The sequence below is a fragment of the Saccopteryx leptura genome, chromosome 7 (genome assembly GCF_036850995.1).
Source record: "Saccopteryx leptura isolate mSacLep1 chromosome 7, mSacLep1_pri_phased_curated, whole genome shotgun sequence".
Taxonomy (NCBI): domain Eukaryota; kingdom Metazoa; phylum Chordata; class Mammalia; order Chiroptera; family Emballonuridae; genus Saccopteryx; species Saccopteryx leptura.
This window is the reverse complement of record NC_089509.1, coordinates 89,531,607-89,557,302: the sequence shown is the minus strand read 5'-3', so window position 1 is coordinate 89,557,302 and position 25,696 is coordinate 89,531,607. Positions and strand designations below refer to the sequence as shown.

Below are 25,696 nucleotides of genomic sequence, written 5' to 3'. Positions count from 1 at the left end.
CTCATTTGTGGGGCCTGTGGCCGGCCTTTCGGCCAGGCCGGCGGCCCTGCTGCATGGCGGACAGTGGACAATGTTACCGCCGTTCTCGGCTCCACTTCGTAGCCCCCAGGGCGAACGAAGACAGGGACAGGGCAGTGAGTGTAAGACTGAAGCCCTACGGGTAAAGCCCTGTCCTGCTGCCGGAAGCCTCAAGGCAGCCCAAGGGGGGCCGGCATGCAGCGGCAGAGGCTGATGAAGTGTATGAGGCGGTGGCAGTAACACCTAAGCCCGCTGCCTCGGAGCCCTCTACCTCGTAGTCCGCTACCCCGGAGTCCGCTACCCCGGAGCCTGCTCCCCCGGAGCCCTCTACCTTGGAGCCCGCTACCCTGAACGGTAAGAAGACGGCGATGGGCGCTCTCGGACGTACCTCTGGCCTCCCCGGCCCCCGCGGTCCTCGGGGAGGGCGCAACCCCTGGGCTCCATCCTGCTCGAAGCAGGCTGTCCCAGGGCTGGACAGCGGGCAAGAAGGCTGGCTCTGCCTGGCGTCCCCACCCTTTATTCTTTCCCGGTCCTGACCCGCCAGTTTCTTTCTCTCTTCTCTATCAAACGTCCCATTCTTGTCCCTGTCCCCATTTCTCAGCCCAGCCTGAGACCCTCCAGTCCTCCGCCCTGCCTGCCTGGGGTTCTCTTTAAGGTCCAGTGGGACTGTACAAAGACTCTACTCCCTTTTCTCAATGAAAACTTAAATACCCCACTTCAGAGTATTCATCTGATCTCCCCATCTTTTCCTATCCAGATGGTGCTGAAGGGAAAGAACCCGGCAAGGGCCTGGTGGTACCCTTGCCCCCCACCCGTAATGCTACTGATACTCGGGACAATTCAGACACAAACGTTTAGTGTTTGTTATTTAAGTTCAAACTAGCGACCGGCACAGGAGAGCCTATATAGCGTTCTGAAGTAGGCAGTTTTCAGTGGGATGGAAGCTGCTTTATTCCTTCCGACTATAATTTGAGCACGGAAGGAAAGAAAATGGTGGGAGAGGGAACTTAAAATAACTGAACAATGTGAAATGTTACTGCCAGCGCTGCAGAGAATAGTTTAGTTTTGTCCAAACAGATCTTTCCTCTTTCCAGTAGCTATTTTAAATTCTCTTTTTCTTTTCTTTTTCTTTCTCTCTCTCTCTCTCTCTCTCTCTCTCTTTTGGTCAGAACAGTAAAGAGGCCTCCCTCCCTAAGTGACTGAGAGGGAGCCTTGTGAGGAAGAGGCAGGAGAGGCTTCCGTGCAGTTTCTCAGATGGGAGTGCCCTGAGTGCAGGCAAAGGACAAAAGGACACAGGGAGGGCTTCGGCAGTATTAAGCATTTGATGTAAAAGATTTAAAGTCCAGAAAAGTCATTCACTTATGCTAAGAACATTTGCAACTTTATTGATCTTTTGGTGTTGATTCTTCCTGAGACTTTTGAACGCATCTAACCATAACATTTTGTTTATTTTGCAAAAATGAGGTTATTCTTTATATGCTTCTTTTAGCTTTTTGTTATGGAGAAAAGTAAGAAAGTAAAGCACCTGGAACTGTGCTTGGCACCTAGACAGCACTCCAGGAAGTATCTCCATGCAACTGCGTGGAGCTCTACTACACGCCTTTAGTAACTGTTCAGTGCACCATCAGATGGTTGGAGCATCATTCATTCACCCACCCTTTGTGGTTGGCCGTCTTTTAAAGTGAAACCACACATAATTTCATTATGCTTTATTCTTGGAACACAGGTTTTAAAAAATGGATGTGTTGTACTTCTCTACGGAATTCAGATGGTATCCTTTCTTATAACTTAATCAGGATGTCATTTTCTAATTAGGGAATTTTAACATTAAATGTTCTTATCCCAAATTAAAGTCACCATTGTTTTTTCACTGGCTATCAGAATTCCTTTTAGGTTTCTGTGGTTCTTGTGCCTTTAATTCTGAATACTTCTCTAAGATTTGAAAGTAATGCTGATCTTAGATGACAAATCAAAAGATAGCATTAGATAAAACCTTAAATGATATGAGCAGATTGGGAGAAACAGAACTGGTTTTGGGTACACTGAAATGGTGAGATAATCTAGTAAGCACCATTCCAGATGCAGGACAGACTGATATACAAGACAAAGCCCTACCCTAACTCAGGTCCTAACATTCCAGAGGAGCCTGGGGGCAGACAACGTGTGAACAATGGGGAAAGTCAGAACAGTAAAGAGGCCTCCCTCCCTAAGCGACTGAGAGGGAGCCTTGTGAGGAAGAGGCAGGAGAGGCTTCCGTGCAGTTTCTCAGATGGGAGTGCCCTGAGTGCAGGCAAAGGACAAGAGGACACAGGGAGGGCTTCGGCAGAGCGAAAGGGACGCCAGGAGGAGTGTAGTGGATTAAGACTTTATATGCCTAGTGGGCCTTGACAAAAAATACGAATTTTAGTGTAGTAATGGAAAACCACTGGAGGATTACATACAGGGAAATAATGTTAATTCTAGAAAAAAGAGAGGGAGAGAGAAAAAAAGCTACTGTGTTAGAATAGGGTGGAAGCAGGGAGACCAGCTGACAGCCAGCAGTGGCTTAAACAAACAAACAAACAAAAAACCAAATTAAAAGAAAACAAACAAGAGTGGTTTAAAATAGGCTAACTTAAAGAAATTAAGTGAATTTAAAAGTAGTAACAAAGATATGAATGGATAAGTCACAGAAAAAGAAATGAAGATTACATTTAAATATGTCTTTATGAAAAAGAAATACAAATGGCCCTGGCCGGTTGGCTCAGTGGTAGAGTGTCGGCCTGGCATGCAGGAGTCCCGGGTTCGATTCCCAGCCAGGGCACACAGGAGAGGCGCCCATCTGCTTCTCCACCCCTCCCCCTCTCCTTCCTCTCTGTCTCTCTCTTCCCCTCTTGCAGCCAAGGCTCCATTAGAGCAAAGTTGGCCCGGGCGCTGAGGATGGCTCTATGGCCTCTGCCTCAGGCGCTAGAATGGCTCTGGTTGCAACAGAGCAACGCCCCAGATGGCAGAACGTCGCTCCCTGGTGGGCTTGCCGGGTGGATCCCGATCAGGCGCATGCGCAAGTCTGTCTGACTGCCTCCCCATTTCCAACTTCAGAAAAATACAACAACAAAAAAAAATACAAATAAGATTATACTGTAGTTTCTCTCCTATTGGGAAAAGGCCCATACAATTGGCAGTGCATTCTTTGATCAGGCTGTGAAGAAACAGTTACCTTTATATATTGCTGATGGAAATGCAAAGTGGTTCAACCCGGTGAAGGGGGGACCATTGGCATAATCTCACAACAGCGCAGATGCATTAATCAAGAATCCTACAGGCCCTGGCCGGTTGGCTCAGTGGTAGAGTGTGTTGGCCTGGCGTGCAGGAGTCCCGGGTTCGATTCCCGGCCAGGGCACACAGGAGAAGCACCATCTGCTTCTCCACCCCTCCCCGTCTCCTTCCTTTCTGTCTCTCTCTTCCCCTCCCGCAGCCAAGGCTCCATTGGAGTAAAGATGGCCCGGGTGCTGGGGATGGCTCCTTGGCCTCTGCCCCAGGCGCTGGAGTGGCTCTGGTCGCAACAGAGCGACGCCCCGGAGGGGCAGAGCATCGCCCCCTGGTGGGCAGAGTGTCGCCCCCTGGTGGGCGTGCCGGGTGGATCCCAGTCCAGTGCATGCGGGAGTCTGTCTGACTGCCTCCCTGTGTCCAGCTTCAGAAAAATACAAAAAAAAAAAAAGAATCCTACATAGAGGAATTTATCCTGAAGACATAACCCACAAACTTGAAACAATGTAGTCACGAAATTTTTTTTTTTTTTTTGTATTTTTCTGAAGCTGGAAACAGGGAGAGACAGTCAGACAGACTCCCGCATGCGCCTGACCGGGATCCACCCGGCACGCCCACCAGGGGCGACGCTCTGCCCACCAGGGGGCGATGCTCTGCCCCTCCGGGACCTCGCTCTGTTGCGACCAGAGCCACTCCAGCGCCTGGGGCAGAGGCCAAGGAGCCATCCCCAGCACCTGGGCCATCTTTGCTCCAATGGAGCCTTGGCTGCGGGATGGGAAGAGAGAGACAGAGAGAAAGGAGGGGGGGTGGAGAAGCAAATGGGCGCTTCTCCTATGTGCCCTGGCCGGGAATCGAACCCGGTGCCCCGCACGCCAGGCCGACGCTCTACCGCTGAGCCAACCTGCCAGGGCTCCTTTTTGTCTTTTATGCCAGCAATGCTTGACCAACGAATCAATGAAATGAGGTCGTCTTGAGGCGCATTTGAAGGCGAAACATAGTGCTCATATTAATTCAGATTTGAGTTACTTTAAAACTTTAAAGAAAAATTTTGAAAAAAGAACATTAAAGTCTCTATTTACTGCTCATACTTCAACTAATAATCGTGTTCTTGAGGCTAGTTATCAAATTTATTTATTCATCACTAAAACTGGAGAAAATCACACTATAGGAGAGAATTTAATAAAACTGTCAATATCAGCATTTCTTAAAACGGTTCTTGAAAAAGATGACAAAGATGTAAAAGCTATGCCACTCAGTGACAGTACTGTTAGCAGAAGAATGGACGAAATGAGTGAGGATATTGAAAAACAACTTATTGAAAAGCTGAAAACAAGAAAATTCTCCTTGCAAATGGATGAATCAACTTTGAGAGACAGTGAGGCAGTATTGATAACTTACATAAGATATATTGATAAAGGACATTTTGCTGAAGAAATGTTGTTCTGTAAAAGATTAGAAAGCACCACTACCTCCAAAGATATATATAATAAGCTAAAAAACTACTTAGATGTCAATGATATACCAATGAAAAATATAACATCTTGTGCTGCAGATGGTGCTCCCAATATGATGGGCAAGAAAAATGGCTGCTTAAAATTGATGAAAGATTTGAATCCAGAAATGATTCTTGTGCATTGTGTTATTCATAGGGAAAACTTGGTAGCTAAAAACATCTCGCCTGTTCTGAATGAAGTATTACATACAGTAATAAAGTGTGTTAATGCTATTAAAGCTAGTGCCAAATGTGAGCGTCTTTTCAAGCTATTTTGTGAAGAACAAAATGAAGACCATGTGAGACTTTTACTTCATACTGAAGTAAGATGGCTATCTAAAGAAACTGTTTGAAAAGATTTATGGAACTGTTTGATACTCTTAGTGAATTTTTAAGCAACAAACCTGAAATGAAGTATCTATTAACAATAGATGGTAAAGCATTTGTGAGTTATTTAGCTAATATCTTTGAAAAACTAAATATATTAAATAAGCAACTTCAAGGAACAAATAAAACTCTTGTCGATGCAAAAGCAAAGATACTTGGTTTCATTACCAATATTGAGTTATGTCAGAAACATATTAACAACAAAAACTTTAAACAGTTTCATTGGCTCCAAAAATGTGAAGTAACTGATACCGCTTTACTTGTTATTGTCAATCATTTGAATATTCTATCGGCTGATTTAAAAGAAAGATTTTCTGATTTAAAACAAATTGATTTCCCAACATGGATGATGCAGCCAATGTTAATGGATTTGTCTGATATATCAAATATGCAGTATCAAGAAGAACTCGCAGAATTGCAAAATGATGAGTCAGTTAAAGCTTTATTTAATATCAAAGGAGCGATGGCATGGCTTTGTGAGGAAACAAATCAAATACCCAAATTCAACCAAATGTGCAAGAAAACTATTGCTACCGTTTCCATCTTCATTTTTAACTGAATGTGGATTTAGTGCTGTAAATGATTTACTGGTAAAAAAAAAAAATCGGCTGGATATAACACAACGTGGAGACTTGAGACTAAAGCTAACCAAATTGGAACCTAATATAAAATCTCTGTGCAGCAAGCATCAAGCGCAAGGATCACACTAAATTAAAATAATAAATTAATATAGAAAAATCTGTATTAAAATTATTTGGAATTTAAATTTCTGTTTTTCATTATATGTTTTGAAATTTTACTTAGTGTGTTTTGTTAATAATTTCATAGTGATTTCTTCCTAGAACCTATCATTTATGTTTATTAAGTGAACAAATCAATTTTTTAATGTTAAAAATTATGTATGTTACATAGGGGGGGACATAAAAATTTTAGAAAGGTTAAGGTGGGGCATGGCACAAAAAAGGTTGGGAAACATTGATCTAGACAGTAGATGGTAAGTAGCTAATTTACTAAATGAAGCCCCAGGGGGTGTAAGCCCATGTCTAATTAAAAATTGTACATGTTTAACACTAATATACACAAAAAACCAGTCTGCATTTATAATAGAAAAAGATTAAACAAAGGAAATTGGAAGGTAATATCAGCAACGCTTTACCGACTAGTCTGTATTTTGGTACATTTTCCCCTGATTTTTATGCTCCCCAGTATATAGGTTTTTGGTCATAATTGACTTTATTATGCTGTATCATATGCCATATTACACTTTAGTAGTGATATTAAAATATAGCCTTCTGGGCCCTGGCCGGTTGGCTTAGTGGTAGAGCGTCAGCCTGGTGTGCAGGAGTCTCAGGTTCGATTCCTGGTCAGGGCACACAGGAGAAGCGCCCATCTGCTTTTCCACCCCTCCCCCTCTCCTTCCTCTCTGTCTCGCTGTACCCCTCCCGCAGCCAAGGCTCCATTGGAGCAAAGTTGGCCCGGGCGCTGAGGATGGCTCTATGGCCTCTGCCTCAGGCGCTAGAATGGCCCTGGTTGCAACAGAGCAATGCCCCAGATGGGCAGAGCATTGCCCCCTGGTGGGCATGCCAGGTGGATCCTGGTTGGGTGCATGCAGGAGTCTGTCTCACTGCCTCCCCGTTTCCAACTTCAGAAAAAAAACAAACATATATATATATCCTTCTGCCCCTGGCCAGTTGGCTCAGTAGTAGAGAGGTAGCATAGCATATGAAAGCCCCGGGTTCAATTCCTGGCCAGGACACACAGGAGAAAGTGCCCATCTACTTCTCCACCCCTCCCCCTCTCCTTTCTCTCTCTCCCTCTTTTCCCCTCCGGCAGCCAAGGTTCCATGGGAGCAAAGTTGGCCGGGGCGCTGAGGACAGCTTCATGGCCTCTGCCTCAGGTACTAGAATGGCTCCAGTTGCAGTGGATCATCGCCCCCTGGTGGGCATGCTGAGTGGATTTCGGTCGGGCACATGTGGGAGTCTGTCATCTGTCGGCCCCCCCCCCCCCCGCTTCTTACTTTAGAAAAATACAGAAAAAGAAAAAAAAAATGTAGCCCTTTATTTAGAATAAAAGGCTTTAAATGCATTTTCATTTGTTATGCTATATTTGTTTTTTGAGATCACAAAAGTAAATTGCATGTTAACTGCATAGCTTATGGCACATATCATAGTTTTAGCTATAATTAAAACATTTCTAGCTTGAAGGAGAATTTATTCCTCCAAATAGTGCTACTTTTCAAAAGTGTACTGTCTGGAACTTTTGGTTAATAAGGAATGAGGGGCTTTGTAGTAAAACATCTGAAACAAGTGAATTGGTGGTTTATATAATATATAGATATATCCAGCTATTGGCTACTGGAGTTTTTTTTTTATTGTTGTTTTATTCACACCAGATTTATTGATTTTAGCAAGAGAGGAAGGGGGGGAGAGAGAGAGAGAGAAAGAGAGAGAGAGAGAGAGAGAGAGCAAGTGTCAGGAACAATGAGCTATTCCTATTCCTGTATGTGCCCTGACTGGGAATCAAACTGGCAACTTTTATGCACATCCCACACTCTTAACAGAGTTAACTGGCCAGGGCGGGTGGCTACTGCAGTTTTTAAATGTTCTATCTTTTAAAAGGCTTCAACAAGATTTTCTCCCTGGCCCATCTTTTGTGTCTTTTGGGGGGGATACTGATGGGAAAGTATGACAGCATGATAAAAACTATTTTATATTGATATGAGGAAGAAAGGCTTATCTGAATTAGCTTTAAAAAATATAACAAAACCAAGCATATTAAAATTGTTGGTATTTTGTATTGTTAAAGAGTGCTACTATTATTTTCAGCTATTTACACTGACTGGGATTAGTTATTGCCCTTACTTGAAGGAAGAGAATTGTCCTAACATTGTTTAGGCTATTTCAGTATTTGGCTGTTGCTGTAATATTGGGCTGTTTACAAATCAATGGATATTTCTAAAGTGTTTTAAAGATAGTAGAGTATCTCAAAAAGTTCATTGTCACCTATTCAGTACCACTGCGGATAAATTCTAATTTGTATCTGTACTGAGATTTACCTTCGAGCTATAATTAATTTTAAATAATTTTTCAGACACTACTTGAACTCCTAATTTATCCGATTCTGCGCTCAGCAGCTGGAGGTAGAAAAGTAAGTATTCTCCCTTCCCCATAAAAACTTAGGTTTTTATGAGGGGGATTCCCTGTAAGCAGTTGGTACTGTGTAACAAGTGGTTACTGGTTACTTGATGCCTGAGTATACAGAAAAGGTGGTTTCCTAGTGGGGTAGCCGGCAAAGGTGTCCTGGAGGTAGATGGGGGTGGGAGGAAGGTGAGCTTGCACGTTGTAGCCAGATAGCAGCGTGAGTAGGCCGGGTTGCGATGAGTGTCAAATAATTTAGAAAATAGAATTCATAACATTTAGAAATGAATGGTCAGTATTCTTTGAGGTTTTCACTTGAGTAATGACAATCCTATTTAAACAGGAAATGAGAATTAAATTCTCAAAGTTGATTTACATGGTTGTTGTTTTTTTCAGATGTGAGAGAATCTTAGAACAATATCCTCCGGATAAGGAAACTGAGATCCAGAATTGACTCCCTATCTTGTTAGCAAGTGGGCAGCCCAGGGATGGACATAACTCTTGACTCAAATAGGTTTTATCACAATGTCTCCTGAACTAATATTTATTATTGGCTTTCATCTACTGCAATAATATCTTCCTGTTTCTATATTATATAAGGCATTTTGTTTATTGTAGAAAATGAATAGGAGAAATAGATAATCTTAGCTTTTCATTGCTTAAGAAAATAACACTGAAATCTTATTCTAAACTTTTTACATTACTACAAATGGAATTTGTAAGGGGTTTGCCAGGTTGGATTATAGGTATTATATCAAGGGCAGCATTTCGTAACCCATTCTTCAAATCTTGTCTGTCGAAGTTAGAGTACTTAATGGGTTTCCTGTAGAGCTGCACTTTCAAGTAGTTCATAGAATATAAGAAACATATTAATGATTGACATTTTAACCAAGGAAAAACCACACTTTTACGAGTCTAACTTTGACATTTTCTTCTGTTTCCCTTTCCCTTCAGTTATCTGCAGTGCATCGTCGTAAACAGTACAATTCATGTTCAACCATCTTCATAGATAAGAACACACCTACTGAACCCAACATTATGGAAACCTATGATAGGTGAGTACAACTAGGTCACCAAGGGCTAAGTGACAGACCCTCTTATGCTAAAAGCATCCTCGCCATATATAATTTCAGTCACTTGATTGTCCTTTTCAGTGATTAGGTAAAGAAACAGATGCCAGTTTTATATTGATTTCTTTTTTTTTTTTTTTTTTTTTTTTTTTAATTTTTCTGAAGCTGGAAACAGGGAGAGACAGTCAGACAGACTCCCGCATGCGCCCGACCGGGATCCACCCGGCACGCCTACCAGGGGCGACGCTCTGCCCACCAGGGGGCGATGCTCTGCCCATCCTGGGCGTCGCCATGTTGTGACCCTCCTGGGTGTCGCCATGTTGCGACCAGAGCCACTCTAGCGCCTGGGGCAGAGGCCACAGAGCCATCCCCAGCGCCCGGGCCATCTTTGCTCCAATGGAGCCTTGGCTGCGGGAGGGGAAGAGAGAGACAGAGAGGAAGGCGCGGCGGAGGGGTGGAGAAGCAAATGGGCGCTTCTCCTACGTGCCCTGGCCGGGAATCGAACCCTGGTCCTCCGCACGCTAGGCCGACGCTCTACCGCTGAGCCAACCGGCCAGGGCCTATATTGATTTCAAGGACCTAAATATGAGGTTTTAATTTCCATTTTAATCTTAGAGTGGAAGGAAGAAGGGAAAGCCAGTTAGAAACCAAGAAATCCCAGAAAAAGTACTTAATTTTTATTCGATGCATTTCTGTTAAGACATTGTTGAATATAATAAAAAGGAGAAGTGCTTTTTATTGGATGTTTTTAGAAAAAAGTATTTCTTTATTAATATATAGGCCTAAAACAATGCATATTACTTTGGAAGCTATTCTTGGAAGAAGGAACAACCTGTCCCCTACTGGCACCAGAATGTATGTGTTCTTAAATTTAATTGGATTTCCCCAATCATACATTTTTTTCCTACACTATTTCTATGTTTTAAAAAACACAGAATACTTCTCCTTCCTATCCCCCAAAGAAGGGGAAAATGCATGAAACCAGTCTTAAAGAACATTTCAAAATTTGTTTGTGGATATAATTTGTTCAACTGACATTTAAATGTAAAAAATATATTAAATTTAATTTTATGTATGTATATATAAATATATCTCCAAGATACTACATCAATCCATATGTAAGAAAATCACAGCAGAAAAGGAATAAGAAAGGTGAAGGTTTGCCTGACCTGTGGTGGTGCAGTGGATAAAGCGTTGACCTGGAACGCTGAGGACGCCGGTTCGAAACCCTGGGCTTGCCTGGTCAAGGCACATATGGGAGTTGATGCTTCCTGTTCCTCCCCTGTTCTTTCTCTTTCTACTCTCTCTAAAATGAATAAATAAAATCTAAAAAAAAAAAAAGGTGAAGGCTTGGAAACAGTCAACTTTATACTTAAGCAGACATGAGTAGTGTGTCATGATGATGAAAACTACTCATTAATTTCTGGGAGCACCATGTCATCCACAATTGGAGATGCACTTTTAAAACACCTTAATATGAACCTTTCAAGTGTATAGAAAAGAAAAACCAAAACAGGATGTAAAGCTTCCTGACTCGCCCTGGGGTTGTCCAAGGAACGTTATCAGTGACTCCTTGGAATATGAGTGTTACTTTTCCAGGACACAGTTTGAAAAATGCTATCTGAAAATATTAATATTCTCATCCCAAATTATTTTTAGTCTTAAAAACATAATTAGCTTATAAACTTACTAGAAAGCCCGGTGGTCATACGAAATGACCGCTGTTCTAGATATTATAAATTATAATTAAAATGATTTGTGCAAAGGTGTCTGCTAATTCAAACTGAATTACCCAGGGCAGGCGGCGAGGACACCCCTTTGCTTACTGTCCCACAGGGTTTCCCCCTTCTACTTGCTTAATTGCTTAAAGTAGAGTGCAGTGAAGGAAACCACTGGCGGTACATATCTTAAGAGCCACCGCTAGCTCAATAAATAAAGGTGATTTAAATAATAAAATGTTAATTCACATGTCAAAGATCTCTGTACACAACATTTCTTGTGTAGATCTTTCCATCATTTTTAAGCTCGCCTTGCAGAGGACCATCAATTATTTTTAATTTTATGTCCCTTCTTTCACAAACTCTTGAACAGGCAACATAAAGTTGACCGTGTCCAAATGCAGGCTCAGGTAAAAAAATGCCAACACGCTTAAGTGTTTGGCCCTGAGACTTATTGATGGTCATAGCAAAGGCAAGTTTTACAGGAAATTGTCTACGTCTCAATTGAAACGGCAACCCTGTTTGAGATGGAGCCAAATCAATTCTTGGAATGACATGTATTTCACCTTTAGAGGAGCCAGCCAAAGACTTAGCTATTATGACATTATTTTTCAATTGGAGAACCTCTAGTCTTGTACCATTGCAAAGACCCCTTCTGGTGTTAAGATTTCTTAACAGCATAATAATTGCTCCAATCTTTAACCTCAATTTGTGAGGTGGCATGCCAGAAGGCGGGACTATTTGAATGCTGTGGCAACTTCACCCCATTGGCTAGTACAGTTACGCAAGCAACCAATAAGCTATCGGCAACAAACAGACACTTAAGCCGCATATAATAAAGATTTGTACCAGCTTTTTTTGCTAATTAAATGATCGGTAACTTTTACTTTAATTAAAAACCAAATTACAATCATAATAATGTAACTCTCTTCTCTCACTTATACAATAGTTGAGACGAAATTGTGTTTCAGCAAAACCTGAGCCTTGTCTTTCTCTAAAGTTCTGAGCCTTTGGCACCGATCGAGTAATCACTAAATATTTTTATTCCGCCAAGACACTAAATCTTTGAGTAAAAGCTGATTCAGCTTTGGTGCATTCTGTAATTTCTTTGGAATTCAAAAGATTCTGATGTTACAGCATAAAATTCAAAAGTATTTGTAAAGATTAACCTTGCTCAGACAAGTAGATTTCATGCATAGTTCTCTAAATTAATCTAATTTTCGGAAGTACAGTAAGTTTGAATTTGCTCTCATTAGATTTTGAAAACGATCACTCACCCTGGACTGATCACTTGGTTACAGCCTCATCCAGAGGTGCAGATGTTGCCGGTCGGGTCCCTGACCAGGACACACACAGGAACAGCTCCATGATGTCCCTCTCTCTCCCCCTCCCCTCTGCCCTCCCTCTCCCTTTCTCGCCAATATCAATAAAAATAAGTAAAACAAACAATGATCATTCAGTACATTCACTATTGGTAAATTAAAGATTTACGGAGAAAATAGAGTTAATTGGCTTTTAGGATTGATTTTGAAAGATGTTTATCGTGGAGTAGTAGTGCATTGTTCTCAATGGTGTGGGTGAGCCCTCTTAGATTCACTTATGCAACTTCTATCAAAGTATCTAGCTCTAAATACATGCATTCTATCCCCTCTCCTCCAGCACACTCACTCTCACCAGACTTTTTATTTATTTTTTATTTATTTATTTTTTTATTTTTTACAGAGACAGAGAGTGAGTCAGAGAGAGGGATAGACAGGGACAGACAGACAGGAATGGAGAGAGATGAGAAGCATCAATCATTAGTTTTTCATTGTGCGTTGCAACACCTTAGTTGTTCATTGATTGCTTTCTCACATGTGCCTTGACTGCAGGCCTTCAGCAGACCGAGCAACCCCTTGCTGGAGCCAGCGACCTTGGGTCCAAGCTCATGAGCCTCGCTCAAACCAGATGAGCCTGCACTCAAGCTGGCGACCTCGGGGTCTCGAACCTGGGTCCTTCCGCATCCCAGTCCGACGCTCTATCCACTGCGCCACCACCAGGTCAGGCTCACCAGACTTTTGATAGGCTGAATAAGAAGGCATGATTTGATGGGCAAAAGCATCCAGGGTGATTCTGATCCTAACCTTAATTCATGTGTTCCCAAACTCTGCTGCACACTATAGTCACCGGCAGAGTTTTTAAAAATAATCCTGTCTTCCCAATGCCGTTTAGATCAAAACGTCCAGAGGTGGAAGCCAGGCAGTTTTTGAGGCTCCTCTGAGAACCACTGCCTGGTTAGAGTGCAGGAGAAAGAGAAAGAGAACTGCTTCTCACTTAAAACCAAGACAGTTTTAAGTCTTGGTACCCTTATCTGTAAAATGGGTTGTTGAATTAAATGTCTTCTAAGGTTCAGAGGTCATTTTCAGCTTTGAAATTTTATGCTTTGAATTCTGTGATTTTAAAATCAGTTTGAAGCACTGTAGAAGTATCCATCTTTGATGCTAACAATGGTACAGGCCTTTTACAAGTACTAATATTCTAGAGGCCTGATTATACAATGCAGGTTTGCCTTCCTCTATTATTTTGAGCTTTATGTTAGACACTGAAGGAAAAGAGAAGTATAATATATATAAGTTCACCAAGAGAACTCCTTTGTTGCCTAGTACCCAGTATCTTTGAATAACTTAGGAGTACAGTGACTTATACAGTATCTGAGGACTTACAGCTGCTCATTAATATTTTACTTAAACTAATTTAGAAATAACTTATGCTGTAGTATTATGCTGTATCATTATTAGCACCGCTCATTTCAGGATAGCTAGACCTATTGACTTTGTGGGTAAAAGTATATGTATATTTGTTAAAGAGCACTTTATTTACCTTTGGGAAAATGTGGGTACATGGATAGTGAACTGACTCAACTGAAATGCAGGGCCTAACAACACTTTTTTTAAAGCAGAAAAAGTGTATGGCTTAAATTTAAGCATGTGTACAAATAAATATAACTTTTACAGTATGAAAGGTTCTATGGGGGAAGGGCAAATGGCAGGGAAAATATGTAATAACACACATTATAATAATCAGTCAAAACATGTCTTCTAGCAGCATATTACCTAGCATTTTGGTTCTCCTATTTTTGCTAAAAGCATATGAACTAAAACAAGGACACAAGTGTCCACATGATACTGTTCTGATTGAGGCTTTCATGGCCATTGAGTAACTGAGAAGGTCTTCCCCCCAACCCTAACCCCTTTTAAAAAAATATATTCAGGCATTAAAATCAATTGTTATATATTTTTTTCTCCACAGTGTCAGCAAGGCAATATATGACCTCATTAAGGATAGGTGAGTTTTAAAACCTGTTATTTTAGCTAATAAGTTTACAAGATACCAAGTTTAGTGGTAAGTAGTAACTGTAGACATTATTGGCATAAGCTGTAGAGTGCTTTTATTACATTATTGAAGTGAATCATTTGATTTTTGTCTCAGGACTCTTAAGTTATTGTGGAACCCAAAGAATATCTGTTTGTGTTAGAAATTAAAATTCAGAATTTAAAAATCAAACAGGGTTTTTATAGCACTCTTGAAATTTTGAGCTAGATAATTCTTTGTTGTGGCAGAATATCTTGTGCATCATAGGATGTTTAGTAGCATCACAGGCCTCTACTCCCTCTGCTCACTGGATGCCAAATAGCACTGTCTCCCTGCTCCACATTCTGACAACGACAGTCTCTCCAACCATGGCCACATGTCCCCTTCGGGGACAAAATCACGCGATTGAGAACCATAGTACCAACATTATTTTTATGAAAAATAATTCTTTTTCACAACAAAAAAGTTGAGTGGAAAGTGTGTCATTTACATTTTTGCAAATCTGTTTAAAATCTGACTTAAGAAAAGGCAGCTCATACTCTGTATTCAATCCTTTTATTTAGAAAATGAAATTTAACAGGGTGACACTGATCAATAACTGTACATAGATTTCAGGTAAACTGTCTTCAATCATTTGTTCTGAAGAAACAATATGAAGTAGGTACTTGGTTAAATTAATTCCCATTGAAGTCTTGAAGTACTGAAAAGCTATCAAGCTCCCAAAGGAAGGTACAGTACAAGTTTTCCCAAATACTGACTTTCAGCTTGATAGCTTGAATTGTCATTAGCAACAAATATGCAAGTTAGTTTCCTTGAAATAAAAGGCTTACTTTTTGTTTTTGAGAGAATGGCAGTTGTGCTATCAAAGATGTTCTATGAAAAAAGTGGCTTCTTTAGGTCACAACTAAGAGTGCTTTTCCTTAACACAACCATAATCCGTTGTGCTGAAATACGTAATGCTTACTTTCCACCTGTTGGGAATGTAAAAAGAAGGACCAAGGCTTAATAACACTCTCAGTTTTTACTGCTTTATCTTAAGTTCTTAAGTAAAGCAGATTTATTTTTCAACTGCAAGTGGCAGTGAAGAATAGAATGACTAATAGTACAGTTTGGTACCACTGCCTTGATTCATGCTCAGAAATCACTTTTGCTTTTATACAATCATTGCAAGTGTAAAAACAGGCAATGCCTTAATATTCCTATAAAAACACTTTTGACCCCTTTTCAGGGGGCTTCCCTGAAAAGGGACTAGGGGAACCCCAGAGGCCTGCAGAACATACTTGCAGAACCTCTGTTTAAACGAGCAGAGCATTTTAGTGTGGTGAACTTTTAAATCAAAAGACTGATCACTTTTAAAATAAAAAGGCAAGGATTTAATTCAAACTATTTAAAAGAGACAAGAAGAAACACATAATAAGAATATAATATAGGAAACTAATGAGAAAAAAATGGGAAAACATGAATCTCATATGCACATAAATTAAAATTCTCAAGACGTTGCCTACACTAGTGCTTTATAAAATGTTCTGTGTCTTCCAGTGTGAGGTTAGAGGAGTGGAAATATACTTGGTTTATTAGCATTGCCTGTTAGGGAGGATCGGTGCTTATAAAGGCGACTTGGGCTGGTCATTGTAGTAAAGATTTCACAGAATTTAATATACTGAGAAAAAAGAGATCAGGAAACCTTCTTATGGAATACAGAAGAATTTCTAAAATAATTTTATGGAAGATTAAGCTTTTCCCTCCACCTATCTCTACTCCCAGCAGATGTGTTCCTAACATATTCAATATTAACAGTTTCTGAATTAGTTTTTTAAAAACATATTTTTATTTTTTAGACTTGCAGATAGATCCATGGATATTTTTGATGAGCGATTTTATCCACTTACAGTAAGTATCAGTTTTATTGAGGTTGTATTGTTCCCTCATACACCTGTGTTCATTGCATGCTGATATGCTTTGAAATTAATTACTAGAAGAAAATTACTATTTGCAGCTTGAAGTAAAAAATTATCTTCCATTAAATATTCTTCCCCACGCCATGTTGTATCTAATTATTTTATAAAAGGAGTGTTGTATAAGGGATATGTCAGTAAGAACTGAGTTGTAGCTTTGTCTTAATTTTTTAAAAGTTTTTTTCATGTATAAACCCTTTTTTTGTGTGACAGAGACAGAGAGAGAAACAGAGAGAGGGACAGACAGACAGGAAGAGAGAGATGATAAGCATCAATTCTTCATTTTGGCACCTTAGTTGTTCATTGATTGCTTTCTCATGTGACTTGATGGGGGTGGGGGAGAGGGGGGAGGGGCTACAGCAGACCAAGTAACCCCTTGCTCAACCCATTGACCTTGGGTCCAAGCTGGTGAGCTGTGCTCAAACCAGATGAGCCTGGGCTCAAGCCGGAGACCTCGAGGTTTTGAACCTGGGTCCTCTGTGTCCCAGTCCAACAATCCACTACGCCACTGCCTGATTAGGCTAGCTTTGTCTAATTAGTGAGCTAAGATAAAAAATATACTGAAAAAAACTAGAAATATATCTTTGTAAAAGATAATTTTCAGTAGCATCAAATAATGTAAATAAACTTAATAGAGATGTTAACATCTCTATTAAGAAAATTAAATAACTTTACATTTTAAATTAATTAAAATAACATTTTCAAATTCATTTCTTCAGATGTTCTGTAGCAAGCAGTATGGGGCTAGTGACTACTGTATAAGACAGCACACTTTAAAATTCATGGTTACAGAAACTGAAAATGTATTTTCAGCCCTGCCCGGGTAGCTCAGTTGGTAGACCATCATCCCAACATGCAAGGTGGAGGGTTCAATCCCTGGTCAGGGCACATACAAGAATCAACCAATAAATGCACAAGTAAGTGGAAAAACAAATTGACATTTCTGTTCCTTCATTTCTCTAAAATCCGTAAATAAAAAAATGTTTTTAATGTATTTTCAGACTTGATTGCAGAGAAGCATGGCATGGTGATCAAGACTTTGAGCCTGGAAATAGTTTACATTTAGATAGAATTCTGTAGTAGGAAGGTAGGAAAGAACATACAAGTTTTGTGAGGTTGTGTCTGTATTTTTCTTTAAAAAATGGTTATTGAATCACTATTGTTTTTTAAGACCTCATTATTTATATATAAAAGACTAAAAGACATGTCACCCAATAAAAATTATCTTAAGGGCCATGTGGGCACCAGTAGAAGACTGCTGTCATAAGAGTACTTAAGTAATTTTCTTCCCTAGATACTTACTGTTGCATTTTTTTTCTCCTTTCAGAAAGAAAAATTTCCACTCGACTATTTTAAGAAGGATCCCAGATGCTTCGACATTGAGATGTTTGTCTGTCTTGTTTTTTGTGCTATGCTACTAACAGCTGAATGTGCTATATATACTGCGGTAAGATAGTTCTTTCATAAAGCATCTTTTCTGTCTTGTACACAGGGTATGATCTTTTTTCAAATAAAAGTAGGCTCCTGAAATGATCATCAGAACTTTATTAAGAAACACCAATCAAAGAAAGTAAAATATGTACATTTGAGCTTAAAATGGTGTTACTGGGCCAGACCAGGTGGTGGCGCAGTGGACAGAGCATTGAACTGGAATGTAGAGGACCCAGGTTCGAGACCCCGAGGTCGCCAGAGTGAGCACGGGCTCATCTGGTTTGAGCAAAGCTCATCAGCTTGGACCCAAGGTTGCTGGCTTAGGCAAGGGGTTACTCGGTCTGCTGAAGGCCCACGGTCAAGGCACATACTAGAAAGCAATCAATGAACAACTAAGGAGCCGAAATGAAAAACTGGTGATTGATGCCTCTCATCTCTCTCCATCCCAGTCTGTCTGTCTCTATCTATCCGTCTCTCTGACTCTGTCTCTGAAAAATAAATAAATAAATAAATAAAATGGTGTCATTGATTTTTGTTTTTTTTATCACAAACAATTGGTATTAGAAGCAGAAGGAGAGATTGCTGGTTCTCCCTCCAAACCTCAGGAGACGCATGCGCACGCACACACACACACACACACACACACACACACACACACACACGCACTCGCGCGCGCGCGCTGTGTGCTGGTGGGGTAGGATGGCGGCAGCAACAGAACCATCTGGTCCCCAGGCAGACTTATTCAGTGTAGGTCTAGGCTGCGGTCCTCTCATGGCTGCCTGTGACATTGCCCAGGGGTATTGTGCCAGTAGTACCCGAGAAGGCTTTGCTAGCTGCCTGCTAAGCTACAGCTGTGTAAGGGTCTTCGTGTCATCCATCAGAATTCCAATGGTAAGATCTTATTATCTGGAATAAAAGCCCTATCCCGGTGTGAAGTGGTTAGGATTATATTATTCCTCCCTGCAGCAAACCTAAAGGGAAAAGTCAACGGCCTGGTCTTGAGGAAAAGAATACTTACATCAGGGCCTCCTTCTTCAGTATCCAGTTAAAATTTTGAAGGGGCAGCTTGTGCTTTTTTTTTTTTTTTTTTTTCTCCTTGTATTTTTCTGAAGCTGGAAACCGGGAGAGACAGTCAGACAGACTCCCGCATGCGCCCGACCGGGATCAACCCAGCTCGCCCACTAGGGGCCTATGCTCTGCCCACCAGGGGGCGATGCTCTGCCCCTCCGGGGCGTCGCTCTGTTGCAATCAGAGCCACTCTAGCGCCTGGGGCAGTGGCCAAGGAGCCATCCCCAGCGCCCGGGCCATCTTTGCTCCAATGGATCTTCGGGCTGCGGGAGGGGAAGAGAGAGACAGAAAGGAAGGAGAGGGGGAGGGGTGGAGAAGCAGATGGGCACTTCTCCTGTGTGCCCTGGCCGGGAATTGAACCCAGGACTTCTGCACGCCAGGCCGACTCTCTACCACTGAGCTAACCGGCCAGGGCCAAGGAGTTTGTTCTTAGGATACCTGAGAGCAGTGTTTCAGGGAACGGGTGCAGAATTTCACTAAGAACATATGTTCAGTAATCATTTGTTTGGAAATCACAGTTGAGTTTGGAGAACATCTGCAAATCTGAGCTGTCAATCTGATAACCTTCAGACAGTAAACACTCTAAAACTGAACTTTTTTCTGTTTCTCAAATGGCATATGTACTCTTCTGCAAAGCACCTTTTGAAGTAACAACCAATTGAAACATATCTATAATCTTTACTCAGCTGTTAACTTTGCCTAGTTCTTTGTAGAATAGACATTTAGTACATGAAAAAAAAAAGTCATGAAATCTCACAAGTTACCGGCAGGTGTAGAGGAGTGTCAGGGACACAGACTGGCAGTTCTGTTATTGCCTGAAACCAACAGAATTGACTAAAGCTTCAGATTCTGTAAGACAGAGATGCATTTCATAAAATGATAATGCAGGTGTGAATATTAAGGAGTATGAGAAAGACTGCCCTTTGTATGGATGTGTGTTCCTCATAAAGGCTCCCAGACAGGAACACTGTCTATTGTACAGACCAGCCTGAAGCCCAGCTGTTTGTATTGCTGTCCTGCTGTACCTCACAACAGCCACTGGGAGGCTCCGTTGACCACCAGTTTTTATCTTTAGCTTGTGCCACAAAAGGACTGGTTATTAAGAAAAGAAGATCTAAATGTATTCAGGATTTACATATGCAAGAATTATGTAAAATCCCCATATAACTACCAGCCAGGTGTGAAACACTGCATGTGATAGTATTTGTTGAACAACTTGAATCTACACTGGGCCTGTATATGCTGCCCGTTACAAGTGGAAAGGTACTAACACAATGCACTTCTTCAGCATGACCTTTGCTAAGATGTACATTCATTCCTGTGTCCAAAAGTTGGGCTAACTGTGACTTCGCTTCTGACTTTGGCCAAGCAGCCTCTGCAGAACCTAAAAATAAAAGGCATGTTAAAAAGAATAGATAAAATCTGCCATTCCTAACAGTTCTTATCACAGCACTTAAACTGAACTAAAATCAAAGACTGGTGCTCCTCTTTTGCAGGTTCTTCTAAAAAGACTTGTAACTTCCGCTGAAATTAACATCTGCCCCAAGAACTGGAGGAGGCTTGTTGGGGCAGCCGCTTACCTTGCCTGCAAGGTTTCGGGTGATCAGAATGCGTTGGATATGAACTACGTCCAGGAAACCGTAGGCATTTCAATTAAGGACATGTGAGTTTGTTAAGGTTTTGGTGAGATTTTTTAACTGTTTAGCAGTACCTCATGTGCTCCCATAGAGCTTATATGTTAAGAAATATTTGTAAAGGTAACTTTGTGCAGAGACATAGGCATAAAATTATATACTTCTTTTGTGACCTAACACTTCATATTCCTCAACATTTAATAGGTCTTGATGTATTATTGTTGTAATAATCTGTTAGATAATTGTTTCTCTGCTGGTTTTGGCAGACATTTTACAAGCTTACGACCAGAACAGCAGTACAGTAAATATCTTCATGCTTTCTTAAAGCCATCTACCAGTTCCAGTCCATTTTTAAGGGGCCTACATTTGGCCCTTGAAATAACTCTTTGGCCACTGTTGCACAGGTCTTAGGGCCACGAGACTATTGAGAGGTTATAGCTTAAACCTGGGTCACATATTGTATATTTGCTTTTACTGGTCTTTCCCTCCTTTCTATCTGAAGTTCTGTTGTTAAACTCGCCATAATAGGAAATTAACCATATATAAAGGTTTCATCCCTGTGCTCTCTCCTGTCTCTTTAAGAGAATTGCATGTGTTTAAAAGCAGGTCTCCTGAGTTAGAAAGCTCCTCCCTCCCAGGCAGTTGGAGGGGGAAACATCACTGGCCTTCACTAGCGCTCATCTCATTTGAGAGTTTCCGGGGCTCTTGGCAACCACAGCAGTGCACTGTGGGGGCTGTAGGTCAACCCCGAGGGCACTCGCATAGCTGGCACACGTGAGAGACGCACTAAACAAGGGCATTTGATCAACTGTGAGGGCCGAGGGTGGCAGGCACGATGAGCCAAAGAGGTATTTCCAGCAGACTTTCAAACTGCCCATGTGACAGGGAAAATGTCTTTGTGGTGGCATTTAGGAAAGTGTGAAAGAACACCTCTTGATAATACTGAACAGTATAGGAAGAGCAGGATCCTGGCAGCAGGGCCAAGAGTTTGTTTCCTTTGCTCGTTACTCTAGTCAAACTCATTCCAAAGTACCAAAGTGCACTTGTACACTTCCAAAAGTAAGACGCAGAAGCTAACATGACTGATCACCACCGTGGTGAGTCTTCAAACTGGTCCCTGAAAGAAGGAAGATTTGTAACCATGAATACTAGCCCTGCCATGGTGGAAGCTGACATTTCCTCAAAACCTGCAGCTGAGCTTACCCTTCAAAAGAGTAAGTTAAACTGAGCAGCTGCGATTCAGAAAATTTGCTGTACCTGTAAATGGTATGCTATTCAGCCATCTAGCCATTGAAAAAACAACAAAAAACCCTGAAGGTGCACATTGTGCAGACATAAAGATTTTCTTCCATGATTAAACCTCTACTAATAGGCATGTTAATCCTATGAAGTACTATATTTCTAGACAATTAAAGTGTATTAGTGGAGAAAGTATAAAAGGGATAGTGAAGTGCAGTTATTCCTGTAGTGAATGAAGTCCTGATTAGCTGATTATCAAAGCATTATCTGATTTACATTTCTATAGATTTATGGCCATATGAATAGGAAATTAATTTTGGAAGTAAGTTCAGTTGGGATTAAAGTTTAACAAATGAAAAAGAAATCTCTTTTCTGCTCATATTCTGACTGCTATCCAAACAGGAGAACATTGAGCCTTTTTTGACCTATCCAATAGATAAAATATTAAAACTAAAAAACCAAATATGTTAAGAAATAAGTCTCTCATGTTTGTTCAGGTATATATCATTTTTATATAATTAACTCTATCAAGGGGTTAATGTAAAGTGATGTGCTTTAACTTCACATGTAAATACTTGGCAGGTGACAGCAGTATGGTCACATAGCAAAGGCCTCCCAACTTTCCTTTCCCACTTTATTGAGCTCACCCCCGGTGGCCGTGTTCCTGTTCTGTCTGTCAAGGGGTGGTGGATGTGAGCATCTCAGGATTGCATTCCCATCACGGCAGAAACACTGTTGGATTTTGAGTCCAGTGCTGTATCAGAGGTTGTATCATAAAGTGGGCTTAGTCCAGCCAAGACATCTCTCATTAATCTTTCTGCCTTCCAGTTTAAAAAGTGTATCCTTTCCTGTCATACTGACAGTTTCCCACCCCAGTAGGATGAAGGTGAACAGAAACTAGCATATGCCCTGACGTGAGCCCCGTGCACTGGGGCTGCAGGAAGGGTTCCCTTTCCCATTGAATGTGGCTTGTTTACTTATTTATTTATTTGAGCTGAATCCTTGCTGCCTCAAGAGTTTCCCCCTCAGGGATAATAGCCATGGCTCTCGATGCATCCACTTGTTGCTGTGGTGATGTGCCCACTCCTTTTGTCGGTGCATCTCTACTTCAGTAAGCCCCTTCCTGTTATCGGCCTGCTGAAAATGTCCGCAAGTTCTTCAGAGCTGATAAACAGCATACATCATTCCTTTCATCTGATCTCTACAGTGGGGCCTTGCAAGCGAGTGGGGAGCGTGAATTGTACAGCTGCACTAATGGAAGTCTGGAGAACGTGCCTGAGTCAGCAACACAGTGCACAAGAGGGCCATAGCCTCCTGCCCTCGTCCCAAACTCAGAGTGCTGGGATGCAGACAGGACCACACACAGCTGTACCTTGTTTGAACATTAATGTTATTGACACAACTGAGTAGCCTTTGTTTCAGAACAAAATTTAGAGCCATCCTCGTAGCTTAGAGTGGAATTTTTGAAGATAGCCCAGCTGACTAAAATTGTCCCGTGTTGGTTTTGTCTCCTCTTCCTTCTCCAGGAAGGAGATGGTAGAAGAGTTGGAGGACTTTCTCCATTATGATGTTAATATTTCAAAATAAAGTTATTTTGGGTGCTACTTTGAGCTCCGTTTGAGAGTATATAAAAATCTAGACTTTGAATTTCATCCTCTCAACCAAAAAAGAGCGCAGGAGCTGGAGGTAAGGCTGTGGACTCACTGAGTGGGGTTTCTGTCAGTCAGCGCAGCCAACATCTGGGGACAAGTCATATCAAGCAGTGATTATAAAAATGGAAAGTTTTTTTAGATTAACACATTGAAAAAGAGTTTATTAACTCTTCTGCATCATATATATGGGGTCTTTAATGGTTTCTACAAAGATACCACATTATTAAAAAAAATTATAGATTTCTTTTGTGATCATAACTCAGAATATTCTAAAGATTTCATTTATTGATTTAAGAGAGAGGAGAGAGAGAAAGAATGGGGGAGGTGGAGGGGGATGGGAAGCATCAACTTGCTTCCCATACGTGCCTTGACCGGACAGGGTCTTGAACCAGAGACCTCACCATTCCAGGTCAGCACTGTATCCACTGTGCCACCACAGGTCAAGCTAACTCAGAATATTTTAAATCAAATTTAATCTGTGAATGGTTTTCCATTTGAACTTCTTCCCTTCTTTATAACCATACATGAATAATTTTTACAAATATCACTAAAGATATCTATGTACATAATGTACTTGCTACTCTTAATTCAGTTTGAAAATTCATGTCTTTTCTATATATCAGGGTTCAGTCCCATGAGTTTAGCAGACAAAGCATTAGTGACTAACCTGAGAGAGAAAATGTGTGCTGTGTGTCAAGCACTGGGTGTAGAAAGTGCAGGGGTTTTTAATGGAAATGGTAAAGGACACGGGACAAAGTAATGTTTATGGTTTTGACTTCCGGTGAGTATACGGCAAAGTCTTCACAATTAAAATAGACACATGTAAAATGGACACTGTCTGTGGTACCTTGGTAGTTCTTTAGAATCAGATGTTTTTCTACCATAATTAATGTGCAAGTGAATCGTTCCTTACGGTGCTTCAGTCACTGGAGCTTTCGGGCCTCCCGATAAATTACAGCACGTGGGTGCCTCATTAAAACATGCTCAGAGTGCATAACAACTAATGAAGGTTGGGTAGAATTTGAATAGCTGATTAAACACTGATTTTGCCCAAGTGTATGTTCACTATGTTTAAGGAACAAGCAGCTGATGATATTGCTGTTGGGAGCCTGTCATGACCTCGACATCCTGAACCCAATTTTAAAATAGTTCTAGTTCCCTTTGGCTCTGGCAATCTAATTGTAGCCCCTAAAGAACTCACCTTAGTGAATTAGCAGGAAGTAGCATACCATAACCTGGCAGTGTCAGCTACGGAGGGCAGGAGTAACTCTCAACCATATAAAGGAGTGTGAATGTGTGTACTATCAGAGACACTTTTTTTAAAGGTTGGAACCTTTGTATTTTTTATTGTACCTGTGTTTTGTTGCTTGCCCTTTCTAGGTTATTTCCAGATTGTGCGAAGAGAAAGATCTGCACAAAAATGTTCTGAGAAGGTCTGTCGGTGCTGATAACCTTATTGGTACTCAGCGCTCTTGAGCCGTCCTCTCTTAAGGAAGAAATGACGAGCTGAAACATCACGTGCCCCTCATCTCTAAGAACTGAAGAAATACCATCTCACATCTCAGAAACCAGTTAAATTAGCATATCAGCTATGAGTGCACGCATACTGCATATCCGAAGAACTATAATAGGATGTTAAAAACAAACGATAATGACGCCATCTTCAAGAGAGGAAACAAAACAAAACAAAAAAAAAGTATAATATTTAAGATTTTAAATTATTTAAGTTTAATTGAAAATTTTAATTAAATTTAGCTCTAAGAAAAATAAATTTTAATTTAATTAACTTTAATTTTTTTAATTAATTAATTAATTAATTTTGTTTTTTTCTGAAGTTGGAAACAGGGAGGCAGTCAGACAGACTCCCGCATGCGCCCGACCAGGATCCACCTGGCATGCCCACCAGTGGGCGATGCTCTGCCCATCTGGGGCATTGCTCTGTTGAGACCAGAGCCATTCTAGCACCTGAGGCAGAGGCCATGTAGCCATCCTCAGCACCCAGGCCAACTTTGCTCCAATGGAGTCTCAGCTGTGGGAGGGGAAGAGAGAAAGACAGAGAGGAAGGAGAGGGGGAGGGGTGGAGAAGCAGATGGGCACTTCTCCTGTGTGTCCTGGCCAGGAATCGAACCCAGAACTCCTGCATGCCAGGCCGACACTCTACCACTGAGCCAACTGGCCAGGGCCTAATTAACTTTAAATATTTAATTTTAACTGTAATTAACTTTACTTTTTTTTCTATAGCAGCTGTGTCATTTTATTTTTATTTATTTATTAATTAATTTTAATGCAGTGACATTG

At 41.0% G+C, this 25,696-nt stretch overlaps 1 protein-coding gene across 2 annotated transcripts; it reads left to right on the top strand.

Annotated features, from left to right (window-relative positions):
• Positions 1 to 25,058, top strand: LOC136378470 (cyclin-Y-like protein 1). 2 transcript variants are annotated; one of them, XM_066345440.1, is made up of 9 exons: positions 1 to 372; positions 8,234 to 8,290; positions 8,677 to 8,794; positions 9,235 to 9,335; positions 14,357 to 14,392; positions 16,258 to 16,309; positions 17,702 to 17,821; positions 20,370 to 20,536; positions 24,779 to 25,058. In XM_066345440.1, the coding sequence occupies exons 4-9, from the start codon at positions 9,319 to 9,321 to the stop codon at positions 24,825 to 24,827; spliced, it is 441 nt and encodes a 146-aa protein (XP_066201537.1). In that variant the 5' UTR covers positions 1 to 372; positions 8,234 to 8,290; positions 8,677 to 8,794; positions 9,235 to 9,318; the 3' UTR covers positions 24,828 to 25,058. The 2 variants fall into 2 exon arrangements, with proteins under 2 accessions (XP_066201537.1, XP_066201536.1); XM_066345439.1 differs by lacking the exon at positions 8,677 to 8,794.
• The last annotated feature ends 638 nt before the right edge of the window (positions 25,059 to 25,696 follow it).